Below are 19015 nucleotides of genomic sequence, written 5' to 3' on the forward strand. Positions count from 1 at the left end.
GTTATGGAAATTGGGTATTAATTCTACAAATCAGATTCAGAGCAAGATACTAATCACAGAAGGAAAGCAGGACAAGCTATGGGAGGAAGGATACATGAATGTAGTAGAAAGGTTCTTAGAAAAAGTTGCCTAGCTTGAAATAGTTGGTAAACCAGAAACAAGTACTCAAAGTATTTGCCCCGATTATGCCTAAGGCTCCCAAAATTTCCACTGTTAAGGTCCTTCAGGGGAAACTGCCCATCGTAACATTTTTTTCTACACATTCTTTCTAATCTGCAGATCAACTACAGGCACACATAGGTATGGAATGAGTTCACAAAAGAAATTGTAGTACGCAACAAACTAAGTCTTTCCCCGATGCCAGGATGCTTAGAGAGGGCTGTAAAGCACTATGAAGCGGTATATAAGTCTAAGTGCTATTGCTATTCCTATTATTAAATGAGAAAGTTTATAATTACTTGTAGACCTATTTTATAAGAGGGGGAAAACATACCAGATATTTTAGATATACTTTTCAGCATTCAGCCAGGGTAGACATTTTATATGTAATGTTAATCTTAGTAGTAATATTTAACATTCGTTATTCTTTATACACATATTTTTCTATTATTGTTTGGTTGCTCTGTTTGTGGCTGATGTATGTTTATTTTTTCCTCTTCTTTTCCCCTTTATATTCTCTTTATACCAAGCCATGTTGGCACAATGGTTAGAATGCAGCATTGTAGGCTACTTCTGCCAGCAGTTCGGCAGTTCGAGTCTCACTGGCTCAAGATTGACTAAGCCCTCCATCCTTCCGAGGTGGGTAAAATGAGGACCCAAATTGTTGGGGGCAATAGGCCGACTCTGTAAACCGCTTAGTGAGGGCTATAAAGCACTGTGAAGTGGCATATAAGTATATATGCTATTGCTATTATTAGACATAGAGAGCAGGAAGTTATTGGATGTCTAGCTATACTATAGAATCATAGACTCACCGGGCTGGAAGGGACCTTGGAGATCTTCTAGTCCAACTGAGGAGGAGAACTTATATAATCCTGAATGAATGAACATCCAACCTTTTCTTGAAAACTTCCAGCAAACTTCCCACAACTGTGGGAAGTCATCTCTTCCACTATGTCAGAGTTTTAAATCAGTACTGAATTGCATAGGTGAATCCTGTTAATGCCACTCATAAGAGTATAAGCAGTTTTATATATATAAAGAATTATTTTAACGGCATACGGCATATCATTCTGAATGGCAAGATGTTATTGTTTCCAGATAGCAATGGATATTTCATGGTTCTCATTCTGTTAAGTTTAGCTCACACACACACACGCACACGCACACACACACACACACACACACACACCAACCCGGGGTGAAATTCAGTAGGTGCTGACAGGTTCTGGAGAACCGGTAGCAGAAATTTTGAGTAGTTCGCCGAACCAGCAAATACCATTTCTGACTGGCCCCAGAGTTGGGTGGGAATGGAGATTTTGCAATATCCTTCTCCCAGGAGTGGGGAGGGAATGGAGATTTTGAAGTATCCTTCCCCTGCCACGCCCACCAAGCCACGCCCACAGAACCGGTAGTAAAAAAAAATGAATTTCACCACTGCCCCAAACCAATTATCTCTCCCTTTCTTTCTCATTTCCCAGATTTTTTTCCCTTTAACTCTGATGAAAAATAAAGATCCGATTGTAAGTATTTTTTGACAATAAGCCAAAAGGGTTTTCCTGGTAAATTGCTATTCCAAATGGAGAAGCAAAAAATAGACCTTTTTTTTTTAATTTAAAAAGAATATCAGTGTTCTAACCTCAATAAACATTCTCCAGGCGTCTCCCTTTTGTGATAGAGAAAAGCACAATAAACTATTGATTTAATCATCCCAGGAGGAGAAAACAGAAGCTAAAACTGTCATGGGTCTTTGGACATCATTTTCTGAAAGTAAGGTATGCGTGCATTTAACCTTCTTGGTCTTGTACCGCCAGTCTACAGACTCAGGATTTTAATGATTTTCTGCACAGTCAACCCTAACCTTATTTGGATGCTGATTAGAACTCATTACGGGAGCCTGAAATAAGCTTACGCTTCTATTAGTTTGGGAGCCTGATTCAATGTCACCTGCATAGAAAGTACAGGTGTGACCTGAAATTGAAATTGGGCACCTCTGCAGGAAGCAGCTATCCACCCATCTGATCAGAGCCTGAGCCATCTCTGGTCATGGACATCTTTGGCTCCATTTGACGTTAGAACTTCTCAAGCTCGTTCACGTCATTATCAGCACAACTCGACATGCTTCTAGCCTTCTTAAGGATGAGGTGGGTGAGAAAATCCTACTCCCATGGTAGATGAATCAATTAGTGGAGTTCATATGTTGAGACTCTAGAAAGAGTGCAGAGAAGAGCAACCAAGAGGATCAGGAGACTGGAGGCTAAAACATATGAAGAACGGTTGCAGGAACTGGGGATATCTAGTTTAATGAAAATAAGGACTAGGGGTGACATGATAGCAGTCTTCCAATATCTCATGGGTTGCCACAAAGAAGAGGGAGTCAACCTATTCTCCAAGGCACCTGAGGGTAGAACAAGAAGCAATGGGTGAAAACTAACCAAGGAGAGATGCAACTTGGAACTAAGGAGAAATTTCCTGACAGTTAGAACAATTAATCAGTGGAACAGCTTGCCTCCAGAAGTTGTGAATCCCCCAACACTGGAAGTTTTTAAGAAGATGTTGGATAGCCATTTGTCTGAAATGGTATAGGGGTTCCTGCCTAGGCAGGGGGTTGGACTAAAAGACCTCCAAGGTCCCTTCCAACTCTATTATTCTATTCTATTCTATTCTAGTCTAGTCTAGTCTAGTCTAGTCTAGTCTATTTCCTAATTATCCCTTCTGAACTGAGAAGAAATTGCTGGAGAAATAATGGCAAGTTGACCTAAGAAACAACTCTCGCCTCGATGGTCAACATCCCCCAAGTTTCTGATGGGTCATTGTGGGAAGATAACATTGAATTAGATGCCCCTCAGATCTCATCAAAGAAGGTCTTCTTCAAAAGTCAGATCAGGGCCCAGATTCTTCCATGTCTCCTGGAAACGCTCCAGTTTTTCAGCAAAGCCAATAGTGAAAGGGAATTCCTGAAAAGTGACTCAGACCAAAATAAAACTTTTAAGGAATGTTCTGGATAAATGGATGACATCATGCTCAGCTGATCTTTTAAAACCAGCAGAACATGTTGTTTGCATGAAGCTTCCTAAGACTTTCTACCAAGGCTCTTCTTCAGCAAACTGAGGGAATTCCTTGCCACGAGCCATCTAGAATGGCATGAAAAGTAGCATCTAGAATGAACAGTTTTGTACAGCACTTCTTGTTCAGACCCAGCTTCCAAACCCCTCTGAAGTTCACCCAAAGATTCCTTTATTAGTAGCGCCAGCAGCCCCAGCAAAAAGTTTCTCTCACACTGCAGGCTAACAAGTCTGTCCGTCAGGGAGATGAATGGCTGTCTGTCATATCTATTCAGCTCCACCCCCTGCCTTTTATCCCCAGACCTAGGGTGGGGCTTCTCTAGCAGTAGTGGCTCTTCTGTCCCAAGGACCAGCCCATAGATTTCCACTGCTCTCCTCTCCTCTGCCTTCTGTGCATCCGCATATAAGGCACTGGACTCACCTGCTCTTCCTTCTTCCTCATCAGCTACCTCCAGGCCTGGGGGCTATTGACTCTCCATCTGAGGGTTGATAGACAGCCCAAGCTCTGCCTCTGTCTCTATTTCTGATAGCTCCATTCCCTCTTCCCCCTCGGAGCTCTCAGGTTGCCTTGATGCTGATCCTGATTCCCACGCCTTTTCCTCCTCCTCTGATTCGGCTGCTGGAGGGACCGACAAGCCACAACAACTACAAGATAAGGTGATACGTCTATAGAGGCCAGCATTCTGCATGCACAGCAAGCAGTTACGTACTCAAAACTCTAGGCCCATTTTTCTTGATCATTCAAAGCAAAATGGTGCCCAGAGAGAGTATCAAAACCTGCAGCACCGTAGGAACAATATCACGGATCAAGCATTGGCTTTTTTGTACATGCGCGTATAAAAGAGTTTTGGTTTGGATCATGCACCAGCCCTGCCTTCTTGCAGCTTTCGACACACAGATATACCATGGAATTCCCTGTCTCAGATGTCCCCAACTTTGCCTTTAAATTAAAGGTTTTGCAGGCAATCATGTTACCGAACTAACTCATTTTTCTGGATGTAGACAACGCATCAAACTCTCAACAAACCAGCTGGTCATTAATGGGGCTGTTTTTAAAGCCATCTCAGTGAGTGGCCGCCTTGTTGGTTTGTGGCAGGAAGTTCCATCAGCTCACCCAAAGAACTGGAAGAAGTACTTTCTTTTGTCTGTCCAGGCTCCCAACAAACGGCAAGGTCTGGTTTTGTGGGGGGGGGGGGGAAATTGCCCTAAGCCAGGGGTGTCCAAACTTGGGAACTTTAAGACTTGTGGACTTCAACTCCCAGAATGGGGAGTTCTGGGAGTTGAAGTCCACAAGTCTTAAAGTTCCCAAGTTTGGACACCCCTGCCCTAAGCCATCCCTCTTTGATTTCAAGTTTTTATCCCTTCCTAAAGGGATAAAAACTAGAGGGACGAAGTGGCTCAGTGGCTAAGACGCTGAGCTTGTCAATCAGAAAGGTCGGCAGTTCAGCGGTTCAAATCCCTAGTGCCGCGTAATGGACTGAGCTCCCCTTACTTGTCCCAGCTTCTGCCAACCTAGCAGTTCAAAAGCAGGTAAAAAATGCAAGTAGAAAAAATAGGAACCACCTTTGGTGGGAAGGGAACAGCGTTCTGTGCGCCTTCGGCGTTTAGTCATGCAGGCCACATGACCACGGAGACATCTTCAGACAGCGCTGGCTCTTCGGCTTTGAAACGGAGATGAGCACTGCCCCCTAGAGTCAGGAACAACTAGCACATATGTGCGAGGGGAACCTTTACCTTTAACCGCTGTTTCACCGGCCAAATATCAAAAAATGGGCAGAAATAATGATCCTGATTTGCTCATAGTTTAGAAAGATGCTGTAAAAACATAGTCCTTTTTTTTAAGTGCACATTTATCATACCCTTAAAGACAGATTTTTCATCCCTCAAATTTAGTACAGGACTTGGTAGGTAGGTAAGAAAGAAGCACAAATATAACTGCGTGCATACAAGAATCCCGAATGGGGTTTATTGTTCATTAACAGCAAAGTTGTTGTCCCACTAAGTTTGCCCTTCTAAATCCTTAAGACATTGAACGTGATTTCAAGGACCTGGGTTCACATTTAAGGGTGCGACTTTAGCTTCATCTCACAACGAGCTGCCCTGGAGACGAACACAGTTTGAACGCAAATCTTGGTAAAGCTGCAATCCCAGCCCAGTTCAAGGTTAATTATATTTTATGAATGAGGCAATGGACAGCTGCAGCAAGATTAAAAGCAGGAAGTGTCCATGCATCTGTACAAACAGAGTGCGTATGTGTGCGTGGGGGTGTAAATATGTTGGTAGAGCCGAGTATCCCAATGTATTCCATTCATCCCAAGCGCCACAAAGAATAATTTGCAACTGCTTCATTTACCAAGGACCAAATGCTTTGCAGAGTTATTGAAAAGGTGAAGAGAAGAAGCGAGGGATTAAAAACAGATGAAGCAGAAATATCTATCTATATCTATCTATATCTATCTATATCTATCTATCTATCTATCTATCTATCTATCTATCTATCTATCTATCTATCTATCTATCTATCTATCTATCTATATCTATATCTATATCTATATCTATATCTATATCTAATCTATATCTATATCTATATCTATATCTATATCTTCATCTATCATCTATCATCTATCATCTATCATCTATCATCTATCTATCATCTATCTATCAATCTATCAATCTATCAATCTATCAATCTATCAATCTATCAATCTATCAATCTATCAATCTATCAATCTATCAATCTATCTATATCTATATCTATATCTATATCTATATCTATCTATCTATCTATCTATCTATCTATCTATCTATCTATTATCTATCTATCTATCTATCTATCTATCTATCTATCTATCTATCTATCTATCTATCTAAGGCACAAAACACAACCTAATTTTGCACAGCACACACACACACACACAAACTTTGCTTTTAATGCCTTGTTTACATTGCTACAGAGGAAGTGAGCATTTCAACTCGGTTTAGTTTCATTTAAAGAGCAAGGCACTGGGTCGAAAAGTCCACCTTTTCTACAGCAATACTTTGGATTGAATTCTACCCCTTCCAGGTTGGGTAGGTGACCCAGCCATGAATACATCCTTTTTCCCCATCACGGTTTATAAAACCTCCCTTCGTTGTGGTTATGGAGTCCAATTGTAGAGTAATAATCTAACCTTGACAACTTTAAGACTTGTGGACATCCACTCCCAGAATTCCCCAGCCAGCAAGGGTCTTAAAGTGGCCAAGGATGGACACCCCTGGTGTAGACTTTGGGAGGTGGCGGAGGCAGAGATCTTCCCACTTGTACTTTGCCCTGGGTCATCAAACTGCTGTTAATTTTGGGTACATGGCTTACCCCAAAATGTTGGGATGGAAGGCCGTGGTGGCGCAGTGGTTAGAGTGCAATACTGCAGGTTACTTCTGCTGACTGCCGGCTGCCCGCAATTTGGCAGCTCAAATCTCACCAGGCTCAAGATTGGCTCAGCCTTCCATCTTTCCAAGGCGGGTGAGGACCAGAATTGTTGGGGCAAGAGGCTGACTCTGTAAACATGTAAGCCGCTTAGAAAGGGCTGTAAAGCACTGTAAAGCAGTATATAAGTCTAAGCGTTATTCCCACCAAGCTGGTTATTCTTAGGTGCATGAGATGGAACTGCAGGCGTTTCGATTGTGCAATCAAAAAAGTGCCTTACCTTTTGGCCGACTCCTTGATGTCCTCTTCTGTAATCATCTGCAACTCCTGGCTGCTTTTGTGGCCCTCTCCTTTCTTGGCCAGATCTGGGCTGTCCGTTGTTTTCGGTGTCTCCCGGGACAGCTGCAGAGGTGCGGGAAGGTTCTCCTGGGGGCAGGCAGAAGCCGGCTGGTGGGGTAGAGGGGTCAGGCTGGGTCCTGGCGCCAAGAGGTTGGGATGAAGAGGGCTGCTGTTCTTTTTCAGCCGGCTCCTGTCCCAGGAGTGATTCTTCAGCCTGTTTTGAACTGAGGTCCCTCGATGCTCATATCCTTCCTGTTGCAACCAGACTCCGGGGCTGGTGGCATTCTGAGACGGATGGCTAAACCATCTCCAACGAAGTCTCAAGATCTGTTTCACATCAAATTCCTTCTTTCCGGAGACTGACATCTTGGCAAAGCTGAAGGTTAAATGGTGGGGGGGGGAGGGAAGGAAAGGAAAGGACAGAAGATAAGGGAAGGGAAGGGAAAGGAAAGGAGATGAGGGAAGGGAAAGGAAAGGACAGAAGATAAGGGAAGGGAAGGGAAGGGAAGGGAAAGGAAAGGAAAGGAAGGGAAAGGAAAGAAGATCAGGGAAGGGAAAGGAAAGGAAGGATGATAAGGGGAGGAAAAGGAAAGAAGATAAGGGAAGGGAGAGGAGAGGAGAGGAAAGAAGATAAGGGAAGGGAAAGGAAAGGAAAGGCAGTCCAGAAATCAAGCAAAAAAAGTGTGCTATTTTAAAAAGGAAATAGGATCTTGTTTATCTCCCGGGTTCCTCAACCGCTGGTCTCCATCCCCTCAGAGCAGAAAAGCAGGTCCTTCTGAGATTTTGACTTGGCTTCTTTCCTTTTCGTCCTTTCTTTGCAGGTTTCTCACAGTTCTGCCCCCTCTGAAGACTCTCACTCGCTGTAGAGGGGGTGGTGGGATGAATCCATTCCGGGGTGGTGGGGGGAAGGGGGGAGAGATGAGGTCAAATCTTAAAGCAAGTCGTTCAGCTCAGCTTCCAAAGCAAGCATGTGCCGCTAGCTTCTCTCACTGTCTCTCGGTCTCTCGCGCACAGTTGCAGGCAGCCTTGTCACACGGTGCTGTCAAATATATAACCTCCCCTGCTCTCATCCTAAGGGATCGTTTTCTGCAACTTCAGTGGCTTGTTTAAAAAAAACAAAACACCCAACAGAAAAGCAAAGCAATTTGTATTTATACCACCTGGAAATCCAGCTACACACACACACACACACACACACACACACACACACACTTCTCCCTCCACAAAAATTTGAAATTAGAAAGCAACCTCTTTTTTCTTTTCTATTCTCTTTCCTTCCTTCTTTCCTTCCTTCCTTCCTTCCCCTTTCTTTTTCTTTCTTTCTTTCTTTCTCTTTCTTTCTTTCTTTCTTTCTTTCTTTCCTTCTTTCCTTCTTTCTTTCTTTCTTTCTTTCTTCTTTCTTTCTTTCTTTCTTTCTTTCTTTCTTCTTTCTTTCTTTCTTTCTTTCTTTCTTTCTTTCTTTCTTTCTTTCTTTCTTTCTTTCTTTCTCAGAGTTCAAACCTTGGTTAAGCTTTACCTGCTGCTAAACTCCATCGATTTATGCAGCTCTCTGCTGGGCTGCATCTCCCCCTCTCTCTGATTCTAATTTTGGTTTGCTAGCAAAAAAAAAAAGGGGCCCTTGAAATGGATGAGGTTTATTTTCCCAGTCAAGATGGGTTTTAATAGGAGAATGGTTTTATGGAGCTTAAATAAAAATAAATAAAAATTAGATTTACTAACAATGGGCTCTCTAGAGGTTCAACTTCCCTTTAAGCCTAGTCTGCAGTCCAGAAAACTCTAGGTAAATTATAAAATAAGTGGGAATACATCATATAATGTTACCTTAAATGAAAGAGACAGCATCTAAAATCCATGCCATGCTTTTGCAAAAAATCATTTTCTCTCTCTCCCCCTCCCTCTCCCTCTCTCTCTCTCACACACACTCTTACTCCCTCTCCCTCTCTGTCTCCTTCTCTCTCTCTCTCTCTCTCTCTCTCCTCTCTCTTTTTCTCCCTCTCCTTCTCTCTCTCTCTTTCCTTCTCTCTCTCTCCTTCTCACTCTCTCTCTCTCCTTCTCTCCCCAACCCAACCACCATTGAGTTTCTAGGTGTAGATTTTTACATTTATTACACAAAGTGGGACCTTGAAGACCCCTTCCTCTCCACCCCATCCGAAGGACCATATCACTTGAAAGCACAACACACTTTCCTGGCTGCGTGCCTATGGAAACATCCTTCTTATCCCTTCCCTTAAATAAACACACATCCTTCTCATCTATGGCAGGAATAAAACCACGTGGCCCTCCAGATGTTAATAAACTACAACTCCCAGCCTTCCTCACTTAGGGCCACGCAGGGCCATGTAATTTCATCTCGGCCATTGTCTGGAGACCAAAAAGTGATTTTCCCAAAGGCAACTGGACTTTCTTGGTGGTTTCAAAGAAAACACCAAGGAAGTCCAGTTGATTTTTTTTTTGGGGGGGGGGACACCTTTGCGGCAACCATCACTTGGATGATCGAGAATTTCCATACACATTCCACATCCTTGAGGTTTGCAGGGTGAGAAATTTTCTTGACAGTGAGAACAATCAACCCATGGAACAGAAGTTGCCTTCAGAAGTTGTGGGAGCTACATCCCTGGAAGCTTTCAAGAAGAGACTGGGTTGGTCAGAACTGGTGTAGGAGCACTTGCTTGGGGGAGGTGTTGAATTAGAAGACCTCCAAGGTTCCTTCCAACTCTGTTAATCTAATTTAATCTAAATCTAATCCCCAGGACAGTGGGTGATGTCACTGGCAAATCTCTGTGATTTGAATAAGGTGGCATACTTTATGTGGAATAGACACTCTTTATACCACTTATGAGTAAAGTCCTTTTCGTGAGTAGGTCACACGTTAAGGTCATCGTTGATGATCTATATCAGGGTTTGCAAACTTAAAGAGCCACAAAGGTTCTAAACCGAAAGCCCCCCGTTCAATTCTGAAGCCGACCAGAAGTCCAGTTCCCCCACCATAGCGTCTCCTCCTAATGTGGTGTCCTTTTTCCTCTGCTGACCAGAAGTCCAGTTCCCCCACCACAGAGTCTCCTCCTAGCACGGCGTCCTTTTTCCTCTACCTGTCCTAACTGAAAGCCCTATCAATTGTGGAGCTGACTGGTGACAGGGAGCCGCAGCAGAGGGATTAAAGAGCCACATATGCGGCTCCAGAGCCGCAAGTTGCTTACCCCTGACATACAGTATATCTATAACATGGATGGGCAACAACCAAGAACTAAAACCTTTATTGGAAGAACATTGTTTCATCCCTTGTTTTCACATACTGAGCTGAAGGTCAGCTATTGGAATAAAATCTGTTGGTTTGCATTTTTCTCCCCCTCCTTATTTTTGGTAGCAAACTATTTCTTCTTCGTCCAGTACTTTGACCTTCACAGTTTATAGCTTAGACTTTCTGTAAGCCTGATTGATTATGGTTTATTCAATAAGCCACCGCTTGGAACAAAGTGAGAAATTTGTCTCTGTGCTTTGGACATTCTCTGGCCTTAGTTTCTGTTAACCACATGCAACCTCAACGGAAGGGAATAATCCCATCTTCTGGCTTTCTCTCCTTTGAGTATTCCTAAACTGGGTTACACACACAAAAAAAATTAAACCTTTCTGTATAGACGATCCACAGGGGCTCTCAGTGGCTTAACGGCTAAGATGGTGAGCTTGACATTCAGAAAGGTCGGCAGTTTGGCGGTTCAAATCCCTTAGTGCCGCGTAACAGAGTGAGCTCCCGTGACTTGCCCCAGCTTCTGCCAACCTAGCAGTTCGAAAGCATGTAAAAATGCAAGTAGAAAAATAGGAATCACCTGTGGTGGGAAGGGAACAGCGTTCCGTGCGCCTTTGGCATTGAGCCATGCCTGCCACATGACCACGGAGATGTCTTCGGACAGCGCTGGCTCTTTGGCTTTGAAACAGAGATGAACACCGCCCCGTAGAGCTGGAAATGACTAGCACACATGTGCAAGGGGAACCTTTACCTTTCCTTTATAGATGATCCAAATCCAAATTATAGATGATCCAACTGATTTACTGTTGAGCCTTTGAAGACTTAGTTGGGCATTGCAGGGCCCAGGAAGCCACATCTGTAGGCGATTTAGCAAAGCACATTTCAGCAAGTCGTGGACCTGCACCAAGCATCGATCTGAAAGCCATTGAGGCAAAACACTAATATAGCACTAAATTGATTCGATGCGCCAAACCAACTCAGCTGCCTCCAAGCTTTCAGTGGCCATTTGTACAGGCACACAGCTTCTGTTTCTATTTTATTTTCATTTATTTCTATCCCGCCTTTGTTATTTTTTACAAATAATTCCTGGCAGCGAAAATATCTAAACATCTTTCCTCCTCCTATTTACCCCACAAGAACCTTGTGAGGTGAGTTGGGAGGAGAGAAATGGCCCATTCTCATCCAGCTGTCTTTCATGCCTAAAGTGGGACTAGAACTCCCAGAATCTTGGTGATTGGCCCAAGACCACTCAACTGGATTTCATGGTTAAGGTGGGACTAGAACTCCCAGTGTCTTGGTGATTGGCCCAAGGTCACCCAGCTGGCTTTCATGGTTAAGGTGGGACTAGAATTCCCGGTGTCCTGGTGATTGGCCCAAGGTCACCCAGGCTGGCTTTCATGCGAAAGTTGGGACTAGAACTCCCAGTCTCCTGGTGATTGGCCCAAGGTCACCTAGCTACTTACATGCCTAAGACGGGAACAGAGAACTGTCTCCTGATGATTGGCTAAAGGTCACCCATCTGGCTTTCATGGCTAAGGCAGGACTAGAACTCCCAGTCTCCCACTTTCTAGCCTGGAGCCTTAACCACTAGACCAAACTGGCTCTGTTTGAATAAGTCCATTGAACAGGTTCAAAATGACCGGTAAATTTCAGATTCAGATTTCAAATATTATGGTTTCTGTTCCCCTGGATAAGCCAATATTTCTGCCAACTCAGTCATATTGGCGGTGTCCAAGTTAATTCGTGGTTTATCAAATAAAACCAACAACCGGTTGGATTTGTGCAACATGGTAACCCATAAAACGCCTTCAAGCCACAGCAGTTCTGCTAACAGGAGACTCAGACTGTAAAATGGGTCTGTGTGATGGATAAAAACCAAAAATATCAAATAAGAAGAGAAACACCCATGAATAATTGTAAGATTTGAAAGCGAACAAAGAATACATTCTTAGATGCACATCTTTGGTGTCAATGCATGAATTGTTCCAAAGCCATAGCTGTCTCGAGCATCTTCGAAGTCTGTTTTATAAAGGTTTAATTTTCAGAATTCCTGCAAATCGGTATAAGAGGTCTATTAAATTTCAGGTTCTCTGATCCCTTTGATGTTGTATAACAATCGTGGAGAGGTTCAGCCACTTTTCCAGGTAGAAAAGGGGAGGCTGTGTGCTCAAACAATTTTTGCTAAACCAACTCAGTATTATTTTTCTCCGTATCCACAATAAACGATCGCTTCTGCGTACGTTCTATTCTTTCTGAACTCAAAAAAGAGGCAAGGAAGTTAGCACCTGAAAAGCTATTGTTTTGAAGGATGCATTGGCCTCCCAGGCATTTCCAACTTTTGCTTTTGGAGTTGACTGAAAATTGCACAGAATTGATCACATGCTCTCTTCTCTTGCTGGCAAACAATTACATTTTTATAAATGACTTACCTTCTCCACACTGTTTGCTTCTTCTGTGGCGCAACTGTATCTCCCTAGTTTGATTTATGACCAAATCCTTGAGTAGATTGGCGTACAAGAGCACACTTCTACGCTCTCATTCCATTTTACTGTTTCCACATTGTCTTCAGAAGTCTATTTTAATCTTTGACATTCTCTAGCATCAAGGTTTTGTTTTGTTTTGTCGTTGTTGTTGTTTAGGGTAGCTGACATTGGATTGAGTTGGTAATGCTGTCAGCCTTTGAATTGAGCCATCCAAAATTTGAGGAAGGTGTCAAAAACAACAAGTACAACCTTTTAACGTTATTCTTTTTTATCTGGATCTCAAAACACAGGAAAAGCAATATTGCCAAGAAGATAATATTGAATAAAGGTAAAGGTAAAAGCCACGCCACGCCCACAGAACTGGGAGTAAAAAAATAATGAATCCCACCATTGATTTGGTCGTATAAGAAAGGTTTGCGTTGGGCTTATATATTTAATGCATCTGAAAGGGAAGAAGCTTCTTAGCTTCTTAGATTTTCATACTGACCTCTGGCCCAAATTACTAATCGTTGGAGAATTGTCAATGATACAAAAAAAGAGAGAGAGAGCTTCTGATGTCGCCCTAAACTGAGCTTCTAGGAGTGTTTGGCAGTTGTCATAATGGATCTTCATTCAACAGTTTGGTTAAGTCTTGACAGAACAAGTACACATTGCTAAGTCAGTCTCTCTGTCTCTCTTTCTCTCTGTCTCTCTCTCTCTCTCTCTCTGTCTCTCTCTCTGTCTCTTTCTCTCTGCCTCTGTCTCTCTCTGTCTCTTTCTATCTCTTTCTCCTCTGTCTCCTTCTCTCCCTCCCTCCTCCTTATTTTGACTTTGGGGCACTCGGTTCAGGAAAATGCCTTTGCTAAAGGAAGCTTCTGATGCAAATCATTTAGGCAGCTGTCAAAGTCTAAGAGGGGGATTTCACTGAACGCATTCGGCAAGCAGAGCCATTGGAATCCTGAGACTTTAGTTTCGAGGCTTACTCCCCAGGATGGGGAATAGATGGAGACAAAAGGGTCTTGGTGAGATGGAGACATTCACTTCTTGGATCAGAGAAAAGGCAACGGTCTACGTTTATTGGTGCCTGGAAACCTCTTATGGACTTTCTTCTGTAAACGTTTTTTAAAAATATATGAATTGTTATTTATAGTTTTGATGATAAGAATAGATTGTAGGAAGAAAAGTATTATGGCGTAACTTCAGAGAGAAGGTTAAAATATAGTTGTATTTACAACTGCTATGAACAATATTAGAAGCCATTGTTTTGCACTTTTTTTCTTTCTATAATACAATACAATACAATACAATAGTAGAGTTGGAAGGGACCTTGGAGGTCTATTAGTACAACCCCAGAAAACTCTATACCGTTTCAGACAAATGGCTATCCAACATCTTCTTAAAGACTTCCAGTGTTGGGGCATTCACAACTTCTGGAGGCAACTTCTGTTCCACTGATTAATTGTTCTCACTGTCAGGAAGTTTCACCTCAGTTCTAAGTTGCTTCTCTCCTTGATTATTTTCCACCCATTGCTTCTTGTTCCACCCTCAGGTGCCTTGGAGAATAGTTTGACTCCCTCTTCTTTGTGGCAACCCTTGAGATATTGGAAGACTGCTATCATGTCTCCCCTAGTCCTTCTTTCTCTTAAGCTAAACATACCCAGTTCCTGCAACCATTCTTCATATGTTTTAGTCTCCAGTCCCCTAATCATCTTTGTTGCTCTTCTCTGCACTCTTTCTAGAGTCTCCGCATCTTTTCTACATCGTGGTGACCAAAACTGAATGCAGAATTCCAAGTGTGGCCTTACCAAGGCCTTATAAAGTGGTATTAACACTTCACATGATCTTGATTCTATCCCTCTGTTGATGCAGCCTAGGACTGTGTTGGCTTTTTTGGCAGCTGCTGCACACTGCTGGCTCATTTTTATTTAACTTTCTGTATTCTCTTGTACTTTTACCTTCCTTCCTTCCTCTTTTTCCTTTCTTTAATTTTCTGTGCTTTCTTGTACTTTTTTCTTCCTTCCTTCCTTCCTTCCTTCCTTCCTTCCTTCCTTCCTTCCTTCCTTCCTTTTTCTTTTCTTCTTTACATTAAATGTGTTCCTTCGATCTCATGAATTTCAGATCTATTTGGCCCCATGCGCAAACTGAGAGAAATGACCGTGGAAATATATGAGAAATTTCACCAACCTGGAGCCCCCCAGAGGTCCATGCCCCAGAAATGTCCCAGCTAACAATTCTGCATTTTGGAGGTCACCACTTGAAGGAACCAGGATGGGGTTAAACAGCTTTGAACATTAGCAGATTAACAGAATTGGAAGGGACCTTGTAGGTCATCTAGCCCAACCCCTCACCCAAGCAGGAGACCCTACAGCATTTCGGACACATGGCAATCCAATCGCTTCTTGAAATCCTCCAGTGATGAAGCTCCCACAACTGTTGAACAGCCTTGCCTGGGTGACTCATTACTTTGCAGTGCTCAAAAACTCTGCTCCGTGGCCTTGTAGTTGTTACCTTGATACTTACTTATAAGTGTTGGATCTTTTTTTTTAATTCACTAAATATATATAATATAAATAAATGATTCATCTTAAGTGATATCAACAGCTCTGTATTTTCTGTCTGGCTTCTTCTTCTTGGGGGTAGCAGAAGTTTCCGCTGCTTCTCCCTTTCATGAACCATCAGCTGCTTCCTTAATAACTTCATGAGGAAAAGGCACCTTTTCTTCCCTAGAGTTTACACAATAATTCAAAGTGACAAGGACTCGGAGTTGGCTTCCCTCCTTTCTTTCTACCCATCTCTCTTGCCAGGGACATCAAATCAAGGTAACAGTCAGTCGTTTGCTTGCGGCTGTATTTTGGGAGATTTATGATGGGTGAGGTAAATAATACTGAAATAATGAAAAATGTTCCTGGTTGTAGACTGTGGAATGTGTTAAAAGAAAAACTAGTCTAATTTAGTTCTTTTAAAACATGAATTTTGAGGTACTGTTTCCTTCCTTTCCTCCCTCCCTCCCTCCCTCCCTCCCTCCTTCCTTCCTTCCTCCCCCCAACTGTACCAAATATAATGAATATATTTGGATGTATTTGGTATAGTGGAAGGTCTCTTCCAACTCTGTTATTCCTTCTTTCCTTCTTTCTTTCCTTCTTTCCTTCCTTCCTTCCTTTCCCCAACTGTACCAAATATAGTGAATATATTTGGATATATTTGGTATAGTGAAAGGTCTCTTCCAACTGCTATTCTTGTTATTCCTTCCTTCCTTCCTTCCCCTTCCCTCCCTTCCTCCCTTCCCATTTATTTATTATTAAATAATATATATTCACTATGATATGTTCGTTTTATTAGATTGGAGAAGTCAGTAGTTAAAATAAGTTGGTGGTGGCTGAGTTAAGGACTGAGAATGCCAAAATTCCCAACAACCCAGTCCAGAAACCAGTAAAGTGGTTTTTGCAAAGGGAAACATGTTTTTTTTAAGCAACCTTCCTCCCAATCTGGTTTGACTAGTCACTAACCCAGTTTTTAAAATACATTTCACGTTAGATGCCTTGCTTGAAGGATTTGTTTATCAACTATTCAGCCACTTCGAGAAATTTGGTTTATTTAATGTTTATGAAGAATTAGGGGGCAATTTTAGATCCTTCTCAATTCCTGCACGTTACATGATGATCACTGAATCACCATTTCTTGGAAGCTACATTTCCATCAAAGGTTCACCATCCATTCAATTGCTTTGCACAACATTGTGTGGAACAATATTTTTTGTAAAAAAAATATCTCCAACAGCTTCAGTAAAGTGGGGTTTGTTAAAAGTAAAACCCTGGGATGCTTTCCTGTCTGTGTTTCCCCAGATTTATGTCCTTTTTTTCCTCAATGAAGACAAAGCACCAGAATAGAAGAATGGAAGGAAATGCTTCAAGGGGCAGAGAGCTTCGAATCTCATTGACCCCACCCTCAAAACAAACTAACCTGCTGGGACCTTTTTCGAGTCATGTTGTTGTTGTTTTTCTTTCCCTGATCTTGCAAGTGGTGATTTCACTGTGGCCTTTCCTCTTTCTCGGCTTTTATGGCATTCTTCAGCTCCTACCCAGGAACAGATTGAAGGCAAAGTTGGATGCATAATTCATGTGATCCTGTCTAATTGCACAATTTGCACTCGCGTAGACGTGCTCTGGATTCGTATCCCCAAAAGAGAACAGCCATTAAGCATCTGTTGTGACTGTAAACAAGGCACAGGCTGGAGGGAGGATGGACTGAAGTTTTGCAAAGTTGGGGTGGGAGGTTGGGTGGGAGGCCCGGCAGGTGCCCCTTCGTTCATCCTTCATCAGAGACCCTTTGGAAGCCACGGATGAACTGGCACGTGACAACTGAACAGTAGCATTTGCAAAAGAAAGAAACCGAGCTATGCACTCTGCTTTTCAAAGCCTTTTCAGTGGCCAAAATTGGCCTGAAAAACGGCCCCAAAACCGGTCTGAAAACGGCCCGAAAAACACCCAATAAATGCCCCACCAACAGCTGATCCAGCTTCTCTTCCTCTTGCAGCCAGCTTTCCCAGTCTAGCTTGATGCTATCTCTCTCACACACTCCCACACTCCCGCCCCCCACCCACCAGAGATCCCTTGATCCCCAACCCTGCCTGTCCCATACAGGTACTACCCACACAAGTGACGTAGAGTTTGCCACGCCCTCTCAATCATATGACCCAGCCGGCCATGCCCACCCAGCCAGTCATTAGGGCAGAGAACCGGTTGTTAAAACATTAACTTCTGCCAGACATTAACTTCTAATTGGTAGGCAGTCTTTGCCACGGTGAAAGGCGATGCTCCCTGGACGTGTCCATACCGGTGGAGTCGGCCTTCTCTCATCTTCACTGTAATTGGTGCCACACCAAAAACACTGTTGAATGGTGTCATTCGGGATATGGTCAAGAAGGGAGATGCCCGATATCCAGCGGAGCCTTCGCATTTCCATGGCATGGAGAGAGCTTTCAGTCCCTGTTGTTCCTGCCCAGCATTCAGTGCCACCCAGCGCAACAGGGCGGATGGTTGTCTTGTAAATCTGAGATTTACGATAGGCTGGCATTCGTCTGTCGCATAACACACCATTGAGTTCTCCTGACTGCAGAATAGGAAATATTTGATTTCTTTTCTCAGGCCTTATCATGCCATCTTTTTACTTGTGCAACCCCACAAATCCTTGGCCCCAGTCTTTTATTATTTGGTCCCCAAACCTGGTCCCCAGATGGGCAATATTTTGAAATAGAGAAAGAACGGCTGTTATTCTAGTATAACCTATTTGCCTCTCTGTTCTGCATTTTTTCCTGGCATAAGGTAGATTCATCAGAGAGTGAGAGAGAGGGAGGGAGGGAGGGAGGGAGGGAGGGAGGGAGGGAGGGAGGGGATGGCCATTATCTTGGGACTAAGGCTTCCCTGGGTCTCATCCAGCACAGCATTTGCGCCAGAAGCATCCTCTCGCATCCTTTCCCTTTCACGACTCTTTACGTACACCTTCTCCTCTCCTGCCTACGACCGCCTCCCCCTTGTGAGTCACGCTGTGTAAACAGAGGACACTGGTGTCCAAAGGGCAACAAATGACAGTTTGCAGCATTGCCTTTTGAGCAACTGCGCAATGATTCCCCGATTCCTAGGAGACACCGACGCAGTCAAAAATAGATCAGTCAATACTGTTTTGTATCAATGACTGCAGGATGCAGATACGAATTGTGTGTGTGTGAGAGAGAGAGAGAGAGACAGAAAGACAGAGAGAGAGACAGAGAGAGAGAGACAGAGAGAGACAGAGAGAGAGAGACAGAGAGAGACAGAGAGAGAGAGAGAGAGAGAGAGACAGAGACAGAGAGACAGAGAGACAGAGAGAGACAGAGAGACAGAGAGAGACAGAGACAGAGACAGAGAGAGAGAATATATCTATAGTTCTCCATTCCGTTGAAGAATGCTTCCAGCATCATCTTGAAATGAACACTCTGGAAGGAGCAAATGTGTATTCCATGATATGGGAGGGTCTTTTTTTTAGTTCTTCTGTTGGGTAGGTGGGAAGGGGAGACACCGGAGACAAACTGTAACTTTGCACACAACAGGCACACTGGCTGAACAACATTGGAATTGTTTTTTCAGCTATTGTGAAAGCTAAACCACATGCAGATTAGGTAACACAATATTGTTTTTTCCAATTGCTACTCATGGCTGAGAAACTTGCTCTCTGAAAAAGCACCCTCAGCAGTTTACAGAAAAAGTAACCATTTACAGCACCCTCTCTAAGCACTTTACAGAGTCAGCCTCTTGCCCCCAACAATCTGGGTCCTCATTTTACCGACCTCAGAAGGACGGAAGGC

The 19015-nt window shown here is 43.2% G+C and overlaps 1 protein-coding gene across 2 annotated transcripts in view; it reads right to left on the minus strand.

Annotated features, from left to right (window-relative positions):
• The window catches only part of KLHL4 (kelch like family member 4), a 33228-nt gene extending 25877 nt beyond the window's left edge, over positions 1–7351 (minus strand). For both annotated transcript variants that reach the window (XM_081964231.1, XM_081964230.1), the window contains exon 1: positions 6911–7351. In XM_081964231.1, the coding sequence (XP_081820357.1) occupies positions 6911–7335 (425 nt within the window). In that variant the 5' untranslated portion in view covers positions 7336–7351. The remainder of the gene's footprint in view (positions 1–6910) is intronic.
• Between the last annotated feature and the right edge of the window lie 11664 nt (positions 7352–19015).

This window comes from Natrix helvetica, assembly GCF_964273705.1.
Source record: "Natrix helvetica genome assembly, chromosome: 11".
Taxonomy (NCBI): domain Eukaryota; kingdom Metazoa; phylum Chordata; class Lepidosauria; order Squamata; family Natricidae; genus Natrix; species Natrix helvetica.